We start from the raw sequence: 25,205 nt of genomic DNA on the forward strand, positions 1-25,205 counted from the left end.
TGGTAGATATGATTTTGGGTTTTATAATCATTAAAAGGCAGAGGGATTTGTGGAAAGACCATGCTCTTGAGAGTTGAATTCCTGCACAACCATCGTTAGCCCTGCAGGCACTTTCTGAGCTTCAGTTGCTGCACCTGTAAATTACAGATAATAATTACTTGTCATGGTTGCTGTGGGTATTTAATGAAGTCATCTAGAATAGTGCCTGCTTTAGAATAGCACATCAAAAAATATGAGCTTCCTTCCTTCCTGAAATCTGAGGTCCTGAGTCTGATGGTGCAGCATGTAATAAATGCTGTACAGAAGATATTTTACTGCTGAAAATTACAAAGTCAACATAGATTAGGTCTTATGTGAGACACTTGGGTAAAAACACAGAAACTAGGAAGTGTATTGTATTTGGCAGTTAGGAAATAATTTGACATGGTTTGAGCATAAGGGTTGAATATTGTAGAGGATGAGACAGAGAAAAATTAAGAAAAGTTGAATGGGGATAGGTAATGGGGGCTTTTACCACTAACCTGGGGAGCTCAGGGGTCACAAGCCTAAATACACACAGGCATATTAAGTAAATGGTTAAGAAAGGGGCTATGGCCAAATTGTGAGGACAGGAGGACACACTGCATCGAAAGACATCGGCCACTGCTCAGCTCTAGGACGCTGTTGCAAGGCAGGACTGAGAGCCAAATCCAAGCTTTAATGGGAAAATCCTTCACTTGAAAGCGTCAGCCACGAATTCAAATTCTAAAACGCTGCGTGAGCTTAACAAGTGATATCTGTATGGGTAGATTTACAACCTTCTGCAGGTCGACCAGAACTATAAAATCATTTAAACCACAACAAAAGAAGAAAATAGACCCTAGACCCTAAGTTGTATGAAAAAAATTGTCCTAAAAATTAGTAGATTCCAAATCTTAAAAATTTTTAACTAAACCAGATTTATAAAATAATCCTTTATGTCTTCAAAGAGGAGAATGTGGTAAGTGAAGCAGTCCTTTTCTAACCTTTAATTCTCATGCTGTCTCTGATCAGTATCTCTTTACTCTGTGAGATTTAGTGTTTTTCTTTGATGAGAGAAACTTGCCAAGAAGGAGAGAAGAGCTAGTTCTCTTCATTTTTTCTTATTTCAGATGTTGCATTTTTTTCGGTTTTAGAATTTCCACGTGGTGTTTTTTAAATATTTTCTGTTTATCTGCTGAGATGTCCTATCTTTTTATTCATTGTAAGTATATTTTCCTATGTATCATTGAGCATAGTTATGGTAGCTGCTTCAGAATCTTTGTCTGCTAGTTCCAGCATCTTGGTCATCTCAGGGTTGGTCTCTGTCTTCTGCTCTGAGAATGGGTCACACTTTTCAGTTACTTTGCATGTCAAGTAAGTTTAAACTCTATTCTGAACATGTATATTGTATTTGGAGACGCTGAGTTCTGTAATATTTCTCAAAAGAGTCTTGTTTGGTTTCTTTTATTGTTGCTATTTTAAGCAGGCCATTTGCTTGGCTGGACTCAAATGACTAGGATATTTTTTGGACAGCAGCTCCACTCTCAGTTCAGTTATTTAATCCTTCGCTGTGCTACCCCACACGTGCGTGGTTCATGGGTCAGCCAGAGATTTGGGTGGAGTCAATATCAGAATTAGGGCCTTTCATCTCTGGATCTCTCCTTTCTGGGATTCCCCCAAAACTTTCCAGTGGCTGTGGTTGCCTTGAACTCTGTCCTCTGGTTGTTCAGGCCAGAAAGACTAGGGTTTTCTTTTTGAGTTTTATCCACCCTATGCAGCACTGACTGTGGCCTGACCTCAGACTGAAAGCCAGAAGAATGGAACACTGTCCCTGTGCCACTTCCTAGTTCCAAATGTCTGATCCTGTCCGGAATCTGCCTGCTTTTATCTACTCTCTACTTCCTCGGGTGGCTGTGTTTTGTACTTTTTCCAGAGGTGGTTGTTATCTTCGGGACAGTTGATCTGGTAGGAGTTTACTCAGCCATACAAAAAGCAAATTCCCTGAGGTTTTGCTCTCCTGGAAAATGGGCTGCAGAATCATTAGTTTCCCTTTGTTTTGTGGTTTGTGTGCTAAACATTTCATCAAAACACACGGTGCCACAAAGGTTTTGTTTGTTTTGTTTTGTTTTTTATATTATGACTTATGCAAAGAGGATTCAAACTTCCAATGCCAGACTTGTTCAGAAAATCACATTTAAGAAAGGTGTGCAAAAAAACTAGTTTTCGTACTGTCATTGCTCCCTCTCTGCCTGCAGCCAGTACACTTCACGGAAGGGAGAGAATCTGAAAAATGTCCTGAAAGGGTTCACAGAGGAGTTCACATTTCTTTGTATGAAAGTGAAACATACTATATTGTAGGTGGTTGATTTGATACCAGCCATCCCTGCAGGAAGCCCAAAGTTCCGGCCTGCTGCCAGCAGGAAGAATGGCCTTTTAGCCACCTAAAGTAAGCTCCAGTTGTAACAAGATTTTCTGAAGGGGAGGACTGTGACCATGTGCATGACAGTGATTAACCTGTTAATCTTGATGCTCTGCAGTGGAGCTCAGGAGGAAAATATGCTATGAAGCACATTCCAATTGATAACACTGGAATATGGACAAGCGATTAGATAAAAGCATTCTAACACGTTAAATCTAATGAAGCTGGTAACTCTACTGTGGTTATGAAAGAAAATGTTATTTTTAGGAAATGGAAGCTGAAGTATATAGGGGCAAAGGGCATGATATATGGAACTCATTCTCCAGTGTTTTAGAGATAATATAAATGTATATGTATGTGTAATGTATACATACATATATATACGTACATATATAGAGATTGATAAAGCAAATGGGCAAAATGTTAACATTCAGTGAATATGAATAATGTGTAGGAAGAAAATCCTGCATGATTTCACTTATATGAGGAATCTAGAATAATCAAACAGAATCAGAGAGTAGAGTGGTGGTGACCAAGGGCTGGGGGCAGGGAGGGGGAAATAGGAAGTTGCCAGTCAACAGGCATAAAGTTTCAATTATGCAAGATGAATAAGGGAGGCTTTCTGTGCAGCACTATGTGTATAGTTAACAGCACAGTGTTGGGCACTTAAAAATTGCTTAAGATAGTAGATCTCATATAAAATGGTCTTACCATGATTTAAAAAATGGGTAAAAATATAAAAATAAAAATGGATCTTAGAGAATGCAGAGTCTTTTCACTAGTGTAATTACTTTCTCTTTGCAAACTTGACCCAAAAATTGCCCATAAAATTAAAGGACTAATAGTTCATCAATCAAACCTTAGATACTTTCATGAAAAGCTTAATAACTTTCTGGGAAAATAATGACCTCAGGAAAAAGAAACTCTGAATTAGTCTGCATTACATGAATTAACTACAAAACTAGTAACTACAAAGCAATGTAGGGCCAAGTTTCCTAAACAAAGAAAATGATTATTTGTCCCATTAGACTTTTAATCATAGAGGTAACTTCATAATTTCTATGAAATTGATGGAAATACAGAGGCCCCAAGCCTACATCTACATCTGTTTTTTTTTTTTTTTTCCCCAAAAGGTTATTTTGGATTGTGTTGGAATATTTGAGAGAGCCCTCAACCTGCAGTTTACGCATTAAGATAATTTCTTATCTGCTCCTAATGCTTTGTACTGAGACACACTCCTGATAGTTCCTATTACTCAAGCAAGCTCACTTCAATGTGCATTAGCCATTTTCAATAGCATGCTGGACTTGTGTCATTTCTTATGTACAAATTTGTCATAAATATCTAAAAACCCATTAGTGGATTGTGCTGAGATAATGATTCGATCCTACAAGTACTCCTTCCTCCGTTCCTTTGCTACGTGGTGTGTACACCTGTTACCTGCTCCCTGATTCTGGCACTCATGACCTCCAGTAACCTAGCAGCTTGTCACAGGGGTGTTTTCACTACTGTAAAGCTCAGTAACTTTACAGGCAGCTGATTCCTTTCAGTCATGGCATATCAATAGACAGATTTTCCTTCAACTTGGGAACTCCCCAGGGATTCTAGAACATAAAGCTTTCCTCCAGGATTTCCCCACCAAAAGACCATTTTAAGGAGAATACAAAGAGACAAAGAAAAGCCTGGATTCTCTGGTGTACACTATAAATTTTCAGCAACCTGGTTATAGATTTCCAGTTGCGGATGGAATCCCCAAGTATAAATGCCAACCCTCTGGCACCATCTTGTGTCATTATTAAGGAATAAAATACTCAACAATCTCTATATATCAAACTACAGTCACTTTCCCTAAATGTCCATGAAAGATCCAGAATAAGTGTCATTGATCATAAAAATGAGAGCAAATACATATGACTTAAGCACTCTACATATATTAACTCATTTAATCCTCACAGCAGCCCTGTAAGGTAGGCACGATGACTGTAGTCCTACCTCGGTATCTGCAGGGAATTGGTTCTAGGACCTCCCTTGGATACCAAAATCTGTAGATACTCAAATCTCTAGTATAAAATGACATAGTATTTGCATATAACCTGCACAATCCTCCCATATACTTTAAATCATCTCTAGATTATTTATAGTACCTAATACATTGTAAATGCAATGCAAATAGTTGTTATACTGTTCTGTTTAAGGAACAATGACAAGGAAGAAAATGTCTGTCCATGTTCAGTACGGACACTTTTTTTTTTTCCCCAAATATTTTTGATCCATTGTTGATTGAATCCATGGATAAAGAATCTGTGGATATGCAGTGCCAACTGTATTCCCATTTCATAGGTAATAAAATAGAAGCCACGGGGGTTAAATAACCTGCCCAAAGCCACACAGTGACTAAGTAGTTGATGCAGGATTTGAATCTGGTTCTAGAATCTATGTTTCTAATAGTTACACTTTGATGCTTCGTTATGTGGAAGCAAGGTTTATTTTCTCTTGAATTGAGCTTCAAACATTCTGTTTATAGTATAAAAGTTAAGGTAAAGTCTGTGAAAGTACTTTGAAAAGGGAAATGTTATACAAATCCAGAATTATTTTGAGGCTGTCGTTGGCCACCTGCCTGTACAATGGCATCCTGGGATGTGAAGGGAAGTTGACAGATCGGTGCTCCTGTCCTATTGAACAAATTTACATTGTTGGGCACAAAAACCTGAGTCCTTACCACTGAAAGCTGTCAGGAGCCCTCCTGTGCCACCAGATGTTAGCAAGAAATGCTGTCGGAATACTTCAGTGTTGTTTAAAATGTGAAATGATTTCTGTTTTCTTGTTAGGAGGGCCTCACATCAAATTACAGCTTCAAGCCTTGCACCTTATGGTCATGGCACTGCCTGATGCCAACAGGGATACAGCCCAGGTATGTTGTCCTGACTGCATGATCTGTCACCAGGCTTTGTCATTCAGAGGAAAGGGCTCATATGGAAAAATGAAAACCGAGATGACAACTTACTGAGCCATCTGAGCATGCTGCAAACCCACTGCCTTTCTGTACCCCTGCTGCCGCTCTCCTGCGGAAGACCAGAAAGAATGGAAACCCTGGAATCTCCTTTGAATGTTTAAGTTTCATTCATTTAATTTATTCAAGAGATATTGAGAGTCTGCCACGTGCCAGGCACCTGGCGTTAGGTCTTCGGAGTAGTAGATGAGACAGAGTTGAAGGGCTTCAGTGGAACAACGCCAGAGTAAATGAGACCTTTATGTCACTCGTAAAATATAAAACTCTAAGTGTTGGTCCTCAGCTGCTCACTTTAGGCTAGGGGCAAAAAAATCTGACGAGTGTCCTTGGGGAGGAAATTTGAAATCACTGATTTAAATAAAATTTCTAAAATGTTCATGTTTTAATATTTATGAAGGTAATTCAATTTAAATAATTCTAGGATTTCAGAATTTTAGAGATTACCCGAAAGAATCTCATTTTATAGATTAGGAAAATAAAGCTCAAAAAAGCGATTTCTTCATTAACATATAATAGAATGTTTGATAGCATCATATTCCATTGTTCTTTATCCTCCTTTATTCCAGATTCATTTCTTTGCTGTATGTTGGTAAGAATTAAAGTTTCTCTTGCTATTTTGATAATGATTCAATAATACAACAGGAAATTTGTTATAAGTACAACAGGTATTTGGAATCTTTGAAATGAATTGAAAGAAGGATGAGTTGAAAAGAATGAGCCCATAATTTTGAGGCCACTAAACGTAATGCTGAAAACAAAGGTGATTGTTAGCACTGCCTCTTTTCAGACACTTCAGTGTGGTGAGGACCTTCCTCTCCACTGAAAACATCTATGTCAATTACACTGTATGTCAACTATAGTATATTCTCAGTGCAAGGATGGGGATTAGCTATGGCATAAAAATATGTTTCTAATATAATTCAGCAATTTTTCAAAAGCTGGAAATTTGTTACCTTGTTTTTTGGCTTTCTCTAAACAATTTTATCAAAAGAAAAAAAAATAATCCATCTAGTATCAGCTCTCCAAGTGAAAACATCATCTACCCTGTCATATAACTGAGGAAGCAGCAATTATCAAATAATTCAATACATTTATAATAAAAGATTCTAAACAACATGATGTGACTGGTAAAGATGTTACACACGTGCGTGCATGTGCACACACTTTTGTTCCATTCTAAATTGTGACTGGAACTAAGATTGAAGCTGGCGTGGTATAGAGGTCAGAACTCTAGCTCAAGAATTGGCTCTGCCATTTAATTAACTGATGCTGGGCAAGGCTGCTCAGTCCCTCTCCACCTCAGTTTCCTCATCCGTAAAATAACGTTAATAATAGTATCTACCCTACAGGATTTGGAATGATGAGTGAGTATATAATAAAGTATTAATAATAATGCTGGTTCATAATAAACCCTCAGATAAATGTTAGCTGTTGGTACTATTATGTGCTATGCATTTTCTCATCACAAATACTGTAGTAGAATTCAAACTTGGAAAACCAAAGAGCATCTTCTTTTGGGATTTCAGTTCCCTGGGTGGGTTTCAGAAGGTTCTGACAAGTACCAATAGTCTGGTGTCTAAGCAAACTTTTATAAAGCTATTTCAAATCTTTTTTTAAATGATGCATATAAGCATTTACCTTTGGCCAGCTGAAGATTTCAAAATTGAACAGCAATAGAAAAATGGCACCCGAAAAGTAAAAATTTTTAATTATTCAATAGAGTTTATATTTGGGCTGAGGAATAAGATACACATGTTGTTTAAATGGGTTTTATTGTCCCGAGGACACTAAGTAGGTTTCAGTAGCAATGCTTTAGGCTAAAGAAGTTTTCTTCCTTCACCACAAAACTTCATTTCATGTTTATTTGAGCTGCAGTGTTTTCTCTTCCTGGTTTATATTTAACTTTAATGTTTGTCAAACTTGTTTGGGATAAAAGAAAATAAGAAAATGCAAACTCTTATTTATACAGACTGCGATATAGTAAACTCTATAAAAATAGAGCTGCTTTTATGAAGCAGACAGTTGAATAGACTTCTCACCTTTCTTCTTAGCACTTTTAAGCAATTAAAGGGGAAACAGGACACATCGAGCCATCCTGTACTTCTGACAATTTTCCAGCGGTGCAGGGAGTGAGCATAGAAATGAGTGACAACCATCAGTGGTGCCTTTTGATGATTGATCGCTGTGTGACATGTGCCATTTCTTGTTAGGCCCTCATGACATTCTTCAACAAAGTGATTGCCAACGAGTCAAAAAACCGAATGAGTATATGGAATATTTCTACCGTAATGGCACCGAACCTTTTCTTCAGTAGAAGCAAGCACTCGGAACATGAAGAGTTACTGTTGGCGAACACCGCAGCGCACATCATCCGCCTCACGCTGAAGTACCAGACGATTCTGTGGAAGGTGGGTGGCAGCGCGACGGCCGCCAGCCCCTCCTGGGAGGCCCACAGCACGGGAAACGCAAGGGCTTCCTGGTCAACCTCTTCCCCGAGTCGTAGGGAGAAACGGGAGAAGACAGTCACGGGTTGCTCGTGGCGTCCTCACACTTCCTTCACGAGCTCCTCTTTAACGTGCTCCCTGGGAAACGGGAATCTCGGAGGTTTTCTCCCTTTTTTTTTTTTTTTTTTTTTTCTTTTTTGACTGGTAAGGGGATTGCAACCCTCGGCACAGTGTGGTCCGCACCGCGCTCAGCCAGTGAGCGCACCGGCCGTCCCTGTATAGGATCCGAACCCGCGGCCTTGGGGCTACCAGCGCCGCACTCTACCGAGTGAGCCACAGGGCCGGCTCTCTCGGAGGTTTCTTCTAAGCGTCAGGAGGGCAGATGCCGCCGTTCCTGGTTCCAGGATCGTGAGCAGCCGGGAGTGACCTTAACAAGACAGGATCTACTGGGGGAGGGGGGGGGGTGTTCATTCAAGTGTTTTCCCTCTAATGAAACGATTTTTCTTCTCCAGGTTCCGTCATTTCTAATCACTCAGGTAAGAAGAATGAACGAAGCCACCGTGTTGTTGAAGAAGCAGCTGCCCAGCGTGAAACGGCTGCTGCGGAGGAAGACCCTGGACCGAGAGGTGACGCCCCTCAGCGAGGGCTCCTGTTCCTCCCAGGGGGGCACCAAGTAGTTCGTAACTTAGAGCCAGAGGTTTGATGCTTTCACACAATGCCAGACTATCTTGCGACTGGAAACGTCGTGGGAGGCGTGTCCGTAAACAGGGCACCATGGTCTTTCCGTTTTGTTGAGTTAGGTGCAAAGTTCTTGAAATACCTATATCATAAAGATTGTTTAATATTCTGTGAAGTACTGACTAGAAGGGCTAGAATGGTTCTCATAAAAGCTGAAAGTTGACATTTTAGTCCCTGTGCACCAGACTGAAGGGCATTTCAGCATCCACTATATCTAATACGTAGAGAAAGATTTCTTTAGTGATTGGATAACAAAAGAACAGCTAATTCTCAAATTGTTTTGTATAAATTCATTGTACGGCAAGAATTTTTGCTTCAGCACAGTTATGTGTGTGGAGGTCCATAATGGAAACAGGTTTTAGAAGAATGATCTTTATTGCTGTAATTTAACTTGAGGGTGACCATGAATATCAAGCATTAGGAGGATGCAGAAATGCTCGAAATTCACTTTGCCCTTAAAGAAACTTACACGCAACATAGGAGACGAATGTGCTCGTGCAGGAAGGTCGAGGAGACCCAGCAGCGCACATGAAGTGCAGACCAGTGGTGCGGACCGTGTGCTCGGGCCACGCAGAGGTCAAAGAACTGTGCTCCAACACGGGAAGTTGTGCATGACTTCATGGAGGACGTGGCATCTTTAAGGATGGGTAGCATTGTGAAGAGAGAAAGGAAGGGAAAGTTTGTCCAGGGAAAGGGGATGAAATGCCAAGGCAGTGAGCGGGGAGGGGGTGTTGCTAATTGATTTATCAGTCACCATAAATGGCTGTATACTCTTACTGATTATAGACAAAGTGACTTTGTATCAAGTAGAACCGTACTTTTATTTATTTTTTTAATTTTCAATTTGTTTTAAATTAGAAAAAAATCATATAATACAAAATTCACTATTTTAACTGTTTTCGTGTGTACAATTCAGTATTTCTTAGTATATTCACAATGTTATGCAATAATCACAGTAATGACAGGTTTCTATTCTTTGAACATGTTTGAAACAGCTGATCTGAAGGCTTTTTCTAGTTAATGCAGTGTCTGGACTTCCTAGGGACAGTTTCTTTTGGCACTATTGATACTGCTTTTTTCCCCATGTATGGGCGATATTTCCTTGACTGTTTTGCTTCTCTCATTGAAGACTGGATATTTTGAATATTATAGTGTGGCAACTTTGGAAATCGGATTCTTCTCCCTCTCCAGAGTGTGTTGCTGCTGCTTGTTATAGCTGTTGTTAGTTTGTTTAGTGACTTTTCTGCTGAACTAATTTTGTGAAGTCTGGATTCTTTGTTTTGTGTGGCTACTGAGTGTCCGTTCCATTAGTGTAATGGTTAGCTAATGACCGGATGGAGACTTTCTTAAGTGCTGGAACTGCAGAAACCTCCCCATCTTTGAGCTGAGCTCTTTGAGCTAGGGCACACCTTCCCCACGCAGCCAGGTGGTCCTGACCCTGCCTGAGCCTTCGTTGGCGTCCTGCTGGCACAGGGCCTAGAGGGCTGCCAGAGTGAGAGCTTTTGTTCTTTCTAGGTCTTTCCCAATTGTGGGCACAGCCCTGGCATGCACGTGGCCTTTTAGATAATATGTTGGAGCTTTTCAAAGCCCTTATAACCCAGGCACCTCAGTCTCGAGGCTTGCACCCCGAGCTTTTTGATATCTTTTCTTTCCCCTAATTCTTATCCATTATGTCAGGCAGACATGACTAAAAGATTGGTCTGTAAATGTTCCCAGCATTACACCCCTTTAGCACTGGTTAAGTGCCAAGTTAAGCAAGGTAAAGCAAGTTTCTTGAGCTAGTCTTCCAGGGAGACAGCACACAGGTCAGAAGAAATCATTGGAATTCTTCTTGAGTGAGTCCATTTGTACCTGTACCAGGAATTTGCAGGCTTTTTCTCAAGGGGATCACTGAGCTGGGGGGCAGGGATGGAAAATTGTAAGTTAAAATAGCACAAAGCTCTCTGTTCTTACTGAGATTCAGCTGTTTTTCTTACTTAAGCATGCCCTTGTGGGTTATTATCCAGAGTTCTGAAAACATCAGTACTGGCAGGTTTTGCCGGATTATCCCTCACCTGTACAGAGGGGCAGACTTTGAAGTTTCTTACTCTGCCATTTTTGCTCTGAAAATTGTAATGGCGTAAGTGTGCTATGTGTGGAGCTGGAGCTGAGGTCAGGTCAGGCTTTGCCAATTGCTAGCCATATGAGCCTGGGAAATTAAATTCTTTCTTTGAGACTCAGTGTTCTTATAAACTGGGGTAGGGAGGAGTATGGCACGTCCATTTCACAGAGTTGTTATCAGGATCTAACCCCATAATGTGTGTGTAAAGCACATTGTAAACTGTACATTGCTATATAAGTGTCAGTTACTTGAACATTTTAATCATAAATAAAAACCAAGATAGAATTTAAACATTATAAGTACCATAGAAACAAGCACTTAAAGATGAAGAAATAGTCCTTCAGTTCCATGGTACTATGACATGTTTTTAATTCTTAATTTTAATTGAGATAGTTCATTAACAAGTTACAAAATTCAAAAGGTAGGGAAGACCATAGAATAAAAATGATCTATCTCTGGCTTCCCTTCCTGGAGACAAAGAATGTCACCAATGGCACAGTGTGTGCACAGGAACAGGCAAGTATACATACCTCTCCAGAGCTACTGTATGAACAGACAAACAAACGTGAATATATGTTTCTCCCCCTTTTTGAATATGAGAGGTAGCATACAGGACACTGTCTGCACCTTGCTTTACTTACTTAAGACATTGTGGTGATTATTCTGTATCAGTCCACAAAGCCTGCTTCTTTGCTTTTTTTGCGTGATAACCCATAGACACACAAATTTATTTAAGCAATCCCATATTGTTAAACAGTTAGATTGGGTCCCATCTTTTTCTGTTATGATTGTGTTTCAGTGAATAAACTTGTATATATGTCATTTTTCACAAATAAAGTATATTTGTGGGACAAATTTATAAATGCGAAATTGTTAGGCCAAAATTATTATAAATTATTATACATTTTACAATTTGATAAATATTGCCAAAATGTTTTCCACGAAGATTGTACCAGTTTACATTTCCAAAAGCAGCATATGCTTATTTTCCTAACATTGAAGGAAAATTAGTCTTTTCTAAAGATTAAATATGTTCTTTTTAGGTGACAAGCCCCAAGACTTCAAAGGTACTACAAAAATCACCCTCTTCAAGAAGAATGGTAAAAAAACATATAATTTCTCTTTCCCCCTATTTTCTCCGTATGTAGTAGTCTCTGGCTACATCCACCATATGTGTGTATAATTTTCGTCATGATCTGTCCTTCAGACTTGCCATTTTCATTACGGCACGTAAAGGAATGGTATAGGGACTCAACTAACTGATGACTCAAACCCTGTGGTTAGGCATCCTGCACACAGTGTGAACACTATCGAGAGTCGTAGGGAAATGCAATTATTATGGTAAAGATTCAATAATGTCAGAGTGTGGGATTTATCTTCCAGAGCCTTCTGGGGAGCTGGAAGGGAAGGGACGTGAGATGATCGAAGAATATTTTAGGACCACAGTCGTGGCCGCAATACGCCAGGGTCTCTGCCTCCTTCCCAAGTCCACATCCCTCAGTATCCATTCCCTGGCATGCTCTCTTGGTTCTTATTGGAAATATGAGGAAAGTATAATAAGAACTGACGCTATTTAAAAGTATTTTTATTAGTTTCCTAGGGTTGCTGTAACAAGATACCACAAACTGGGTGGTTTAAAACAATAGAAATTTGTTCTCCCACAGTTCTGGAGGCCAAAAGTCTGAAATCAAGGTACTGGTAATGTTGGTTCCTTCCAAGAGCTGTGAGAGAAGGATCTGCTGCTTGCCTCTCTCCTGGCTTCTGGTTATGCACGTGAAACTTGGCCTTTCTTAGCTGGGAGCTGCATCTCCAGTCTCTGCACATGCTCTTCTCTCTTATGTGTCTCAGTGTCTCTTCTCCTCTTGTAAGGACACCAGGCACATTGGATTAAAGGCCCACCCTACTCCAGTCTGGCCTCGTCTTAACTAATTACATCTGCAATGTCCCAATTCCCAAATAAGGTCACAGTCTGAGGTACTGGGAGGACTTCAACTTGTCTTTTTGGGGTACAGAATTCATAACACATTCATTCTAGGGTATGTATTGAGTCAATTCACATAAACCTTCTAAATCAACACCACCATCCTTGGAGAAGGTACGTGTTTAAAATGGTTACCTGAGTAGTACATCCTCAAACAAATTATGAATTTATTGATATATGTATATATATATAGAGAGAGAATTCATTTTGAAAAGATGCAAAATTTTCAAGTAAATAATTTTCCAGTCAATCCTGACAAAACAAATTTCTGTTAACCAGACAGCACCACTCTTTGAATATCCCATTTAGATGAGAGCCCTGAGATCCCAGGCCAATTAAGTCTATGGAGGCAGAGACACCTCCTTCCCCAGCAGTGTCCACAGTCTGCTCTGCACAGTGTTAGCAACGCACTTTGAGGGATCGAGCCTTAAGTGCCCACGTGGAATTTAGTTTGGGCCATCTACTCTTGGCATCTAACTAAAGGAAGAGGATATTTTAGAAGCCACATTTTCTATTGAGTCTTAAAATTTTCAGAAGGTTGATCTTACAATATATTGAAATACAGGCTTCTGCTTAAAGTAGGCTTATTTTAGGACATTGTTCAATAAGTGCATTGATAGAAATTAGATTTTTGTCATAGCCTGGTTTTACTCCTGTCATGATTTTAAGGCATTGTAGCAGGGCCTAACCGTGTAGTGGAAGTAAAATCCTAGGTTGGGTTGTCATTAGTGAGTCTCCAGGTGAAAAAGAAAACAGTGTTTCATTCTGGATAGTTATTGGTCGTGTTTACATGTTTGCCTAACTGATTTTCCTATCTCTGAAGTGCATCATTGAACTGACATTTATCCCAGTTTGACACAATATACTGAATTTCCTCTTTGGCAGTCTGACGTGCCAGAAGGAGTCATAAGGGTCCACGCTCCACTTCTCTCTAAGGTGTCCATGGCCATTCAACTTAATAGTCAAACCAAAGCCAAAGACATATTGGCGAAATTTCAATATGAGAACAGGTAAGCAAACGTGAGTGAAGGTTTCCGCATAAGGAAGATGGATTTTATCAGATGAGTTTACAGATTTGGCCTTTTGAAAAATTAATACCTATTACTTTGGGGATTTTACCAGTATATTACAAGAGTAAAAGGCAGAGAAAAAGGTCAGTAGAAATAGAATTGCCGGTAGCAAAAGTTGGGTTTTTTTAAGGAAATTCTACAAATGGGATTCTTAGGTATTGTCTGTCCTGATAGCTTCATTTACTCAATGAGTTTTACCTGTTAGATTGAAAAATATAGCAAGTTAGCTTTGTAGATATTTTGATAGACTTCAGGAATGTCTATATTCTAGGCTCCTTTGGGTTTTAGCATGCCTGTACTGATAGAGTTTATGGAGTTAAGTAGGCACCATGGCGGTTGCTTTTCCTAAAACATATTACTAATAGTCCTTTAGGAACAGAATGATACTAACAAAAATTCTCTTGGCACATAAGTTTTGTAAGTCCCCCTACAAGAGCATAAAGCATCGTAATTTTACTCCAGGGTAAACATCTGCCCTGCAATTTTTAAAAGGTGAGCTGCACTTGTTTAAATTTATCCATTGGAGAGCTGGTGTAGTTTGGTGGTCTCTAGTAAGACTCTGATGGATGTTTTTTAAACGAAGCATTCCAATCATCTTAAAAAGGAGTAGCCTTGTTGGGCAAAAAGAGCCAGTTACAAAAGTTTACAGAGATTGGGGAGGGATGACTGTGGGCAGGAGGTGGGTGTGGTTATAAAAGGACAACAAAGGACCCTTATGGTGTTGGAACTGTGGTGTTGGAATCTTGACTGTGGTTACGGATAAAGAAACCTCTGTAAAATTGTATAGAAATTAATACACATACACACACAAGCACACTCACAGATGAGGACAAGTAAAACTGGGAAACCTGAACGAGGTAGGTGAATTGGATGAATGTCAGTATCCTGATTATGACATTATACTATAGTTTTGCAAAGTGTTACTTTTGGGGAAAACTGGACAAAGAGTACAAAGAGTCTATCTCTATTATTTCTTAGAACTACATGTGAATCTACAATTATTTCAATAAAAATTTCAATTAAAAGAAAAGAGTAGCCAGTGAAAGTACTCCGTGATGTTAGAAGTCAGGATGGTGGTTTCTCGTTGGGGGTGGAAGGCACAGTGACAAAGAGGCATGTTGGTGTCTTCCAAGTTCATTTTTTTTGGACATGGGAACTGGTTACATGGTGTGTTCACTATGAAAATTCATCAAGTTGTATCCTGGTGACTTGTGCACTTTATGTATGCATGTGTGTGTGTGTGCGTGTGTGCGCGTGTGCGTGTGTATAAAAAGGAAGAGTAGACAAAGACCAGCAGGAGTCCTGAACATTTACTCCTCTCTGCTGCTGGCCCAGACACCTAAAATACTGTAAATAATTTCCACTAGGCAGTCATATAGAGACTTAAAATGTTCCAGGGATTTGGGCATCCAATAGATTCCTGGGTACATGTGTTACAACATGCTCTGTACTCTCAAGTAGACCTTTTGTAGAAAGAAAATGGTTCTAATAAAAATAAATTAGAACTAATGACTGCAGGTAGACTCAAATCCTTTGTAATAATTTCTTGGAAAGATCTGGCCCTATCCATTCTCTTGTTAGAACTGTGACCTATTATTGAACTATTACGAACTATTATTTCAGGTTAAAAGTTGTAAACTGGCCCCAGTTTTGCCTGGTTTACCAGAGCTTATTTTCTGACTGTCCACTCACTGCTTCTTTTATTTAAGTAAAAAAGGTAGGGCAGAGCCCCATTCCTTCCAGGTCCTCCCTGTTACAGCTAACAAACCCTGGGCATAACACAACAACAAGCAGAGAAAGATTCTGGAAGGTGGGAAGAAGAGCTGGCTGCCCAGGACCTCAGGCCTTGAGAATTGTCACAGTGGTGAGTTCCAGGACTTTCCTCATTGCTCCCATAGATCCCAGACAGGGTGCTGCGGAAACCTCCAGCCTGGAGCTAATAGCAGGCACAGAGGAAAAAGAGCTCCAAGAAAAGCCCATTCCCCTTGCCAAAGGACCAGGAAAAGGGTGGCCTAACCACAGAAAACCTTTCTGGCAATTCCTGTCCTACTCCAGCCAAACACCAACAGAAAAAACACACCACTGCCCCCATGGTTTCAGCAGGACTATGTGGGGAACAGATCTGCCAATCTGCCACCCAACAGAACCAGGCGGTGATCTGATACCCAACCAGGGGTAGTGTCCACTGGGTCCTGCAGTGAGCTGAGCCCCTACCTCCTGCCAGGAGCAGTGTGACCTAAGGAGGTGCAGTTGTGAGACAGCAGGCTCTTCACCACCGGCTCTACTGCCACCTCAGTGTCAGGGAGGCCCCTGGGAGGTGAGCTTCCACCCCAGCCCCATCAACAAAACTGAATAGGTCAGGGATGAAGCAGAGCTGGTCAGCACCCTTGGGTCCTCCTGTCCCAACTGGAATCAGTTGAGCCTCCACCTGACACCTGGTGGAACAGGAGGTAGGAGGTGGGAATACTAACACTCTGCTTCCACTCCTCCTTTCTTCTGGGGTCAGTGGGGACCAGTGAGGATCTGAGCTGCACCCTCACCCTGCAGCAACAAAGCAGTGTGAACAAGCCTTTATCTGCTCCCACCCTGCCGGCAGCAGAGCCCAGTAGGGAGCCGGTCTTACACCCCAACCAGAGGCAATGAGGCAGTGCCAGTTGGTGTTTCAAGTTCACTGCGGTTGAACACAGTTATGCACCCAGCCCTCGTGCTAGACTTCACCAGGGGAGATGCCTGCCGAAAGATGAAGGTGCAGTAAGGCCCAGAGTCTCATGCTATTATGCCACAATGCCTACAGCACATTAAGAAATCAGTCACTGCAGGAAGATCACACATGGATGAGGAAAGACAGTCAATGGAGGCCAATGCTAAGCAGAGTCAGATATTAGGATTATCGGACAAGGATTTTACAGCGACCATTACACACAAAAAATGCTTCAACAAGCAATTATGAGTTCTCTTGAAACAAATGAAGAAATAGAAAATCTCAGCAAAGAAATAGACATTATTTTTAAAAAGCACCAAATGGAAATTATAAAACTGCAAAATGCAATAACTGAAATAAAAAACTTGCTGAATGGACTGACTGGTAGGGTGGCGATAACAGGATAGAATCAATCACTTGAGGACATATCAGTAGAATTTATCTATTGTGAATAACAGAAAAAATAGACTGGAAAAAAATGAACACAGCCTCAGGGACCTGTGGGAGTATAACAAAAATATTTAAATTTCATACATCAGAGTTCCAAAAGAAGAGTAAGACCAAAAAAGTATTTGAATAAATAATGACTGAAAACTTCCCAAATTTGCAAAAGACATACGCCTGCCTACATGTTCAAGAAGTTGAGCTAAGTGAACCCACATGGTCTAAACCAAAGAGATCCACACCAAAACAGAATAATTAAACTTGCAGAAATTAAAGACAAAGAAAAAGCCTTGAAAGTATCCAGAGAGAAATGATGTATTTTTTGTAGAGGGACACCCATTCAAATTACAGCAGATTTCTAATCTGAAACCGTGAAGTCCAGAAGGACGTGTCATGACATTTTTCAAGTACTGAAAGAACAGAACTGTCAACTGTGAATTCTGTGTTCAGCAAAAATATCCTTCAAGAATGAAGGTGAAATAAAGACATTCTCAAAAGAAGGAAAACTAAGAATGTGTTGCTCACAAACCTACCCATAAAGAATGGCTAAATGAAGTTCTCTAAAAGAAAGGAAATGATAACAAGGCTTGGAACATCAGAAAGAAAGGAGAACATCAGAATGGTAATAATAGGGCTAAATATTATAAACTATTCTACTTCTCATGTAATTCTTAAATCATTTGACAGTAGAAGCAAAAATTACATCATCTGATATGGTGCTCAATGAGGTATGGGACACACATAGACTATTATATTTTAAAGTGATGGAGGGTCCCCACTCCTTAAATGTGGTCTATGCAGAGGGACTTCCTTCCAAAGAGAACAGTATGTAAAGAGGGGGAAAGTAACTATACAGTCAAGAAATCTGACCTCAGCCTGGTGGTCAAGGTTAACATTGGCAGTGATAAGTCATGTTGGTAGTACATACCCTTGATAAGAGATGATCAAAACAGCACTTTATCTCTGTGGTCTTCCTCCCAAGAACACATAACTCCAGCCTAAACATGAGAAAAACATCTGACAAATCCCAATTGAGGAATGTTCTATAAAACACCTGACCAATACTCCTCGAAACTGTCAAGGTCATCAAAAACAAGGCAAGTATGAGAAACTGTCACAGCCAAGAGCAGTCTAAGGAGACACAACTCCTATATTAGTTTCCGAGTGCTGCTGTGACAAATGACCATCAACTGGGTGGCTTAAAACAACAGAATTGTGTTCTCTATACATGTGATGTTACACATGTATATTGTAATACTCAGAGGCTAAGTACACACAGAAAACCATATACAATAATATACTAAAAAACACTATAATTACATCAAGATAGAATCCTAGAGGACAGACCATATCCTGGGACATAATACAAACCTCAACAAATTCAAAATCATTGAAAATGTATAGAGGATCTTCTCTGACCATAAAAGAATCAAACTAGATGTCAATAACAGGAACACAACTTGAAAATCTCCAAGCACCTCAAAATTAAACCAAATACTTCTAAACAGTCCATGGGTCAAAGAGAAGGTCTTAATGAAAAAAAATTTTTAACTTAATTTTATTTTGTCAATATACAATGTGTTTGATTATTGTGACCCAAAACTTCCCTCCCTCTCCCCCCTCCCTCTCCCAACAACCTCATATCTGTTCACTTGTCATATCAACTTCAAGGAATTGTAATTGTTGTGTCTTCTTCCCCCTCCCCCAGTTTGTGTATTTATTTATTTATTTATTTTTAGTTCCCACAAATAAGTTAGAACGTGATATTTCTCTTTCTGTGCCTGACTCGTTTCACTTAATATAATTCTCTCTAGGTCCATCCACGTTGTTGCAAATGGCAGTATTTCATTCTTTTGTATAGCAGAGTAGTATTCCATTATGTAGATATACCACATTTTCCATATCCACTCATCTGATGATGGACATTTGGGTTGGTTCCAACTCTTGGCTATTGTAAATAGTGCTGCAATGAACATTGGAGAACAGGTATACCTTCGACTTGATGATTTCCATTCCTATGGGTATATTCCCAGCAGCAGAATAGCTGGATCATATGGTAGATCTGTCTGCAATTGTTTGAGGAACCTCCATACCATTTTCCATAGAGGCTGCACCATTTTGCATTCCCACCAACAGTGTATGAGAGTTCCTTTATCTCCACAACCTCGCCAGCATTTATCGTTCACAGTCTTTTGGATATTAGCCATCCTAACTGGGGTGAGATGGTATCTCAGTGTGGTTTTGATTTGTGTTTCCCAAATGCTGAGTGATTTTGAGCATTTTCTCATCTGTTTGTTGACCATTCGTATATCTTCCTTTGAGAAATGCCTATTTAGCTCTTTTGCCCATTTTTAATTGGGTTACTTGTTTTTTTGTTATAAAGTTGTTTCAGTTCCTTGTATATTCTTGATATTAATACTTTGTCAGATGTATATTTTGCAAATATTTTTTCCCACTCTGTTGGTTGTCTTTTCACTCTGTTAATTGTTTCTTTTGCTGTGGAGAAGCTTCTTAGTTTGATATAATCCCATTCGTTTATTTTTCCTTTGGTTGCCCGTGCTTTTGGGGTCATATTCATGAAGTCTGTGCCCAGTCCTACTTCCTGAAGTGTTTCTCCTATGTTTTCCTTAAGAAATTTTATTGTTTGGGGGTGTATATTTAATTCTTTAATCAATTTTGAGTTGATTTTAGTATACGGTGAGAGGTATGGGTCTAGTTTCATTCTTCTGCATATTGATATCCAGTTATCCCAGCACCATTTGCTGAAGAGGCAGTCTCTTCCCCAGTGTATAGGCTTGGTACCTTTGTCAAAGATCAGGTGGCTTTAGGTGTGTGGGTTGATTTCTGGATTCTCTATTCTATTCCATTGGTCAGCGTGTCTGTTTTTATGCAGTACCATACTGTTTTAGTTATTATAGCTTTGTAGTATAGTTTAAAGTCAGGTAGTGTTATGCCTCCAGTTTTATTTTTTTTGCTCAGAACTGCTTTGGCTGTGTGTGGTCTTTTGTTATTCCATATAAATGTCTGGATAGCTTTTTCCATGTCTAAGAAAAATGTCATTGGAATTTTGATGGGGATTGCATTGAATTTGTATATCACTTTGGGTAGTATGGACATTTTCACAATGTTGATTCTTCCAATCCAAGAGCATAGGATATCTTTCCATCTTCTTGTGTTTCTCTGAGCAGTGGTTTGTAGTTCTCATTCTAGAGATTTTTCACATACTTGGTTTACTCTATTCCTAAGTGTTTTTTTCTTTTTGGTGGCTATTGTGAATGGGCAAGCTTTCTTGATTTCTCTTTCTGCATGTTCACTATTGGAGAAAAGAAATGCTACTGATTTTTGTGTGTTGATTTTGTATCCTACAACTTTGCTGAAATGATTTATCAACTCCAAGAGTTTTTTTGTAGAGGCTTTAGGCTGTTCAATATATAGGATCATGTCATCTGCAAAGAGGGACAGTTTGACTTCATTTTTTCCAATCTTGATGCCCTTTATTTCCTTCTCTTCTCTGATTGCTCTGGCTAGTACTTCCAACACTATGTTGAATGGGAGTGGTGAGAGTGGGCATCCTTGTCTAGTTCCTGTTCTTAAAGGAAAAGCTTTCAGCTTTTCTCCATTCAGGATGATATTGGTAGTGGGTTAATCATAAATGGCTTTAATTATGTTGAGATACTTTCCATCTATAACTAACTTGTAGAGAGTCTTTATCATGAATGAGTGTTGAATTTTATCAAATGCTTTTTTAGCATCTACAGAGATGATCATATGGTCCTTGTGTTTGATTTTATTGATATGGTGTATCACATTTATTGATTTGCATATGTTGAACCAACCTTGCATCCATGCAATGAATCCCACTTGATCATGGTGTATAATTTTGCATATCTGTTTCTGTATTCTGTTAGCTAGTATTTTATTGAGGATTTTTGTGTCTATATTCATTAAGGATATTGGCCTGTAGTTTTCTTTTTTAGTTGTATCTTTACCTGGTTTTAGTATCAGGGTGATGTTTGCTTCATAGAATTAGTTTGGGAGAATGGCTTCTGTTTCAATCTTTTGGAATAGTTTGTAATTCCTCTGAATGTTTGGTAAGATTCTTTTGTGACTCCATCTGGCCTTGGGCTTTTATTTGTTGGGAGCCTTCTTATAATAGCTTCAATCTCTTTTATTGTTATTGGTCTGTTTAGATTTTCTGCATCATCTTGGCTCAGTTTTGGTAGTTTGTGTGTGTCCAGAAATTTATCCATTTCATCCAGATTTTCAGATTTGCTGGCATATAGTTGTTTATAGTAGTCTTTAATGATTCCTTGTATTTCAGGGGTATCAGTTGTAATATCACCTTTTTCATTAATCATTTTTGTTATTTGGGTCTTCTTTCTTCCTTTCTTAGTTAGCCATGCTAATGGTTTATCAATTTTATTTATCTTTTCAAAAAACTAACTTTTTGATTCATCAATCTTTTGTATTGTTTTTTGGGATTCAATTTCATTAAGTTCTGCTCTGATCTTAATGGTTTATTTCCATCTGCTAACTTTGGGTTTGAATCGTTCTTGTTTTTCTAGTTCTTTAAGGTGAAGTATTAGGTTGTTCACTTGCCTTCTTTCCATTCTTCTGAAGTAAGCATTTAATGCTATAAATTTCCTTCTTAATACTGCTTTTGCAGTATCCCACAGGGTTTGGTATGATGTATCATTGTTTTCATTAGTTTCAAAAATTTTTTTGATTTCCTGTTTGAGTTCTTCTTGGACCCATTTGTCATTAAATATAATGCTGTTTAATTTCCATGTGTTGGTATAGTTTCCAGAATTTCATTTGTTATTGATTTCTAATTTTAATCCATTATGGTCTGAAAAAATACATGGGATGATTCCAATTTTTTTGAATTTGTTGAGACTTGCTTTGTGACCTAACATGTGATCTATCCTGGAGAATGATCCATGTGCTGATGAGAAGAATGAATAATCTGAGGTTGTTGGATGGAATGTTCTGTAGATATCTGCCAAGTCCAATTAGTCTAGAGTATTGTTTAGATCTTGTGTTTCTCTGCTGATTCTTTGCCTAGATGATCTGTTCAAAATTGATAGTGGGGTGTTCAGGTCCCCTGCTATTATGGTATTAGTGTCTATTTCCTTCTTTAGGTCTAATAATGGTTTGCTTTATAAATCTGACTGCTCCAGCATTGGGTGCATATATATTTATGATTGTTATGTTTTCTTGATGGATCAATCCTTTTATCATTATGTAGTGGCCCTCATTATCTCTTTATGATTATTAGTTTAAAGTCTATTTTATCAGATATAAGAATAGCTACTCCAGCTCGTTTTTCATTTCTCTTTGCATGGCAAATCTTTTTCCATCCTTTCACTCTTAGTCTGTGTGAGTCTTTATAGGTGAGGTGGGCCTATTGAAGGCAGCATATAATTGGGTCCTCCTTTATGATCCAGTCAGCCAGTCTGTGTCTTTTGATTGGGGAATTTAAGCCTTTTACATTAAGAGTTGTTATTGAAAAGTGTTGATTTACTCCTAGTATTTTATTGATTTTTACTTGGATGTCTTAAGTGTCTTTTGTTCCTTTCTTTCTGATTTACTATTTGTGTTCTGTTTTTGTTGGTTTCTTGGGTTGTAGATAAACTTTTTTTTCTGTCTCTTCAATGTAGGCATTTTTATTTTACTAGTGGGTTTTGATTTTTCTTGAGTTTTATGGCAGTGGTAGTTATTTTTCAGGTACCAAACCCAGCAATCCCTTGAGAATTTCTTGTAAGGGTGGTTGTGTGGTTGTGAACTCCCACAGTTTTTGTTTGTCTGAGAAATATACTATTTGACCTTCATTTCAGAAGGATAGCCTTGCGAGGTAAAGTATTCTTGGCTGACAATACTTTTCTTTTAGTATTTTGAATATATCATCCCATTCCTTTCTGGCTTTTAGGGTTTGTGGTGAAAAGTCTGATGTTAGTCTGATTGGGGCTCCCTTATAGGTGACTTGACGCTTCTCTCTTGCAGCTTTTAAGATTCTCTCTTTGTCTTTGAGTTTTGTCAATTTGACTATAACATGTCTTGGAGAAGACCTTTTTGGTTTGAGTACATTTGAGGATCTTTGAGCTTCTTAAATCTGAAGATGTGTCTTTTCCTATTCCTGGGAAGGTTTCTGCCACTATTTTGTTGAATATGTTTTCAATGCACTCTCCTTTTTCCTCCCCTTCTGGAATACCCATGACTCAGATATTTGAGTGCTTAAAGTTTTCTGATATCTCTCTTAGATTTTCTTCAATGTTTTTAATTCTTTTTTCTTGTTTTTTGACTGCCTATATTATTTCAAACATCCCACCATCAAAGTCAGAAGTTCTCTCTTTTGCTTCTGCAAGCCTGCTTGTTAAGCTCTCTGTTGTGTTTTTTTATTTCATTGAATGAATTCTTCAGCTCGACATGCTCTGCTATACATTCTTTTTCAGGGCATTAATTTCCTTGTACATTTCTTCTTTCAGGTCCTGTATACTTTTCCTCATTTCATCATGTTGTCTAGCTGAGTTTTCTTGTGTCTCATTTAGTTTCCTTAGAATTATCATTCAAAATTCCTTGTCAGATATTTCAAGGGCTTCTTTTTCTATAGGATCTAGATCTTGAGAGTTATTACCCTTTGGTGGTGTACTTTCTTGACTTTTCATATTTCTGGTATATTTCCTTTGATGTTTAGCCATTGTGGCAAGGGATTTCATGGTCCACTGGTTCGACAGTATTGTCTGGCTAGGATCCTGCTGGGGCTGCCAGTTTGGCACAGCTGCCTCAGTGCCTGCTCAGTCGCACACTGGCGCCTTGGGCGTGTGGTCGCCGTGGGTGTCGGGTCTCTCTGGGGAGGCGCCTCTTGTCAGCGTGCACTTGGCTGGTCTGGGGATGGAGTCTGGTGGCAGCAAGGCCTACCTGCTCTGTCACGTGCTGGCACCGCAAGATTTGGGCCTCTCCGGGGAGGCGCCTCTCTGGTCTGAAAATTTTTTTTAAATACAGGGAATGAAAGTAAGACTATAATAAAATTATGTGGGATGAAACAGTACTGAGAGAAAAATTTATAGCAGTAAATGTTGATGTTAGGAAAGAGGGAAAGATCTCAAATTAATCATCCAAGTTTCTACCTTTAGAAACTACAAAAATAAGAGCAAAACAAACCCAAAGCAAGCAGAAGGCAGGAATTAATGAAGATAACCAGAAATCAATGAAATTACAAACAGGGAAATGATAGAGAATATCAGTGAAACAAAAAGCAGATTTTTTAAAAAAGCAGTAAAATTGATAAACTTCTAGAAAGACTGACAGGGATGAAAAGAGAAAAGATACAAATTACCAATAACAAGAATAAAACAGGAGATATCACTAACATAGGACAATAAAGAAATACTATGAACAACTTTATGCTCATAAATTCAAAAACTTAAAAGAGACCAATTCCTCAAAAACTCAATATTACAAAACATAATTAAGACAAAACTGAGAACCTGAATAGTCCTATAGCGATTAAAGAAATTGAATCTGAAGTTTCAGAGTTTTTCAAAAAGAAATCTTCAAGCCCACATGGTTTCACTGGAGAATTCTAGCAAACATTTAAAAAATTGACACTAATTTAGCACAGTCTTTTCCAGAAAGTAGGAGAGGAAGGAACACTCTCCAACTCATTTTATGAAGCTAGTATTATTACCCTGATACCAAAAACAGACAAAAACAATATTAAAACAAAAAAAATCCTACAGACCAGTATTTCTCATAAATTTAGATACAAAAATCCTCAACAAAATAGTAGATCTAATTCAGCATGTGTTAAAAGAATTCTATAATGACCAATGTGGATTTATTTCAGGTATGCAAGGTTGATTCAACATTCAAAAATCAATCTGTAATTTATCATATCAACAGGAGAAAAATCATAGGATCATATCAATTCATACAGAAAAAAGACTTAGACAAAATCCAGCACCAATTCATGATAACAGCTCTGAGCAAACTAGGAAAAGAGAACTTATTCAATTTGATAAGCATCATCTACAGAAACCTACAGCTAACATCATGCTTAATGATGAAAGAGTGAATGCTTTCCCTCTGCGGTCAGGAACAAGGATGTCCCCTCTCGTCACTCTCATTCAGCATACTCCTGGAAGATGAAGCCACTGCAGTAAGGCAAGAAAAAGAAATAAAAGGCAGATCATAAAGGAAGAAATACAGCTGTCTCTACTTGCAGGTGACTTGATTGTCTACAGACAATATTCCATAAAATAAAAAAGACTTCCTAGAACCAATAAGTTGGTTCAGCA

General features: G+C 38.8%; 1 protein-coding gene across 1 annotated transcript in view; it reads left to right on the top strand.

Moving 5' to 3' along the window:
• Positions 1-25,205, top strand: part of ARHGAP28 (Rho GTPase activating protein 28) — a 175,284-nt gene that overhangs the window by 146,398 nt on the left and 3,681 nt on the right. The window contains exons 12-16 of the mRNA XM_063076624.1: positions 5,248-5,330; positions 7,640-7,837; positions 8,386-8,499; positions 11,756-11,812; positions 13,579-13,703. Of these exons, the coding sequence (XP_062932694.1) occupies positions 5,248-5,330; positions 7,640-7,837; positions 8,386-8,499; positions 11,756-11,812; positions 13,579-13,703 (577 nt within the window). The remainder of the gene's footprint in view (positions 1-5,247; positions 5,331-7,639; positions 7,838-8,385; positions 8,500-11,755; positions 11,813-13,578; positions 13,704-25,205) is intronic.

This window comes from Cynocephalus volans, chromosome 13, assembly GCF_027409185.1.
Source record: "Cynocephalus volans isolate mCynVol1 chromosome 13, mCynVol1.pri, whole genome shotgun sequence".
Classification (NCBI taxonomy): Eukaryota; Metazoa; Chordata; class Mammalia; order Dermoptera; family Cynocephalidae; genus Cynocephalus; species Cynocephalus volans.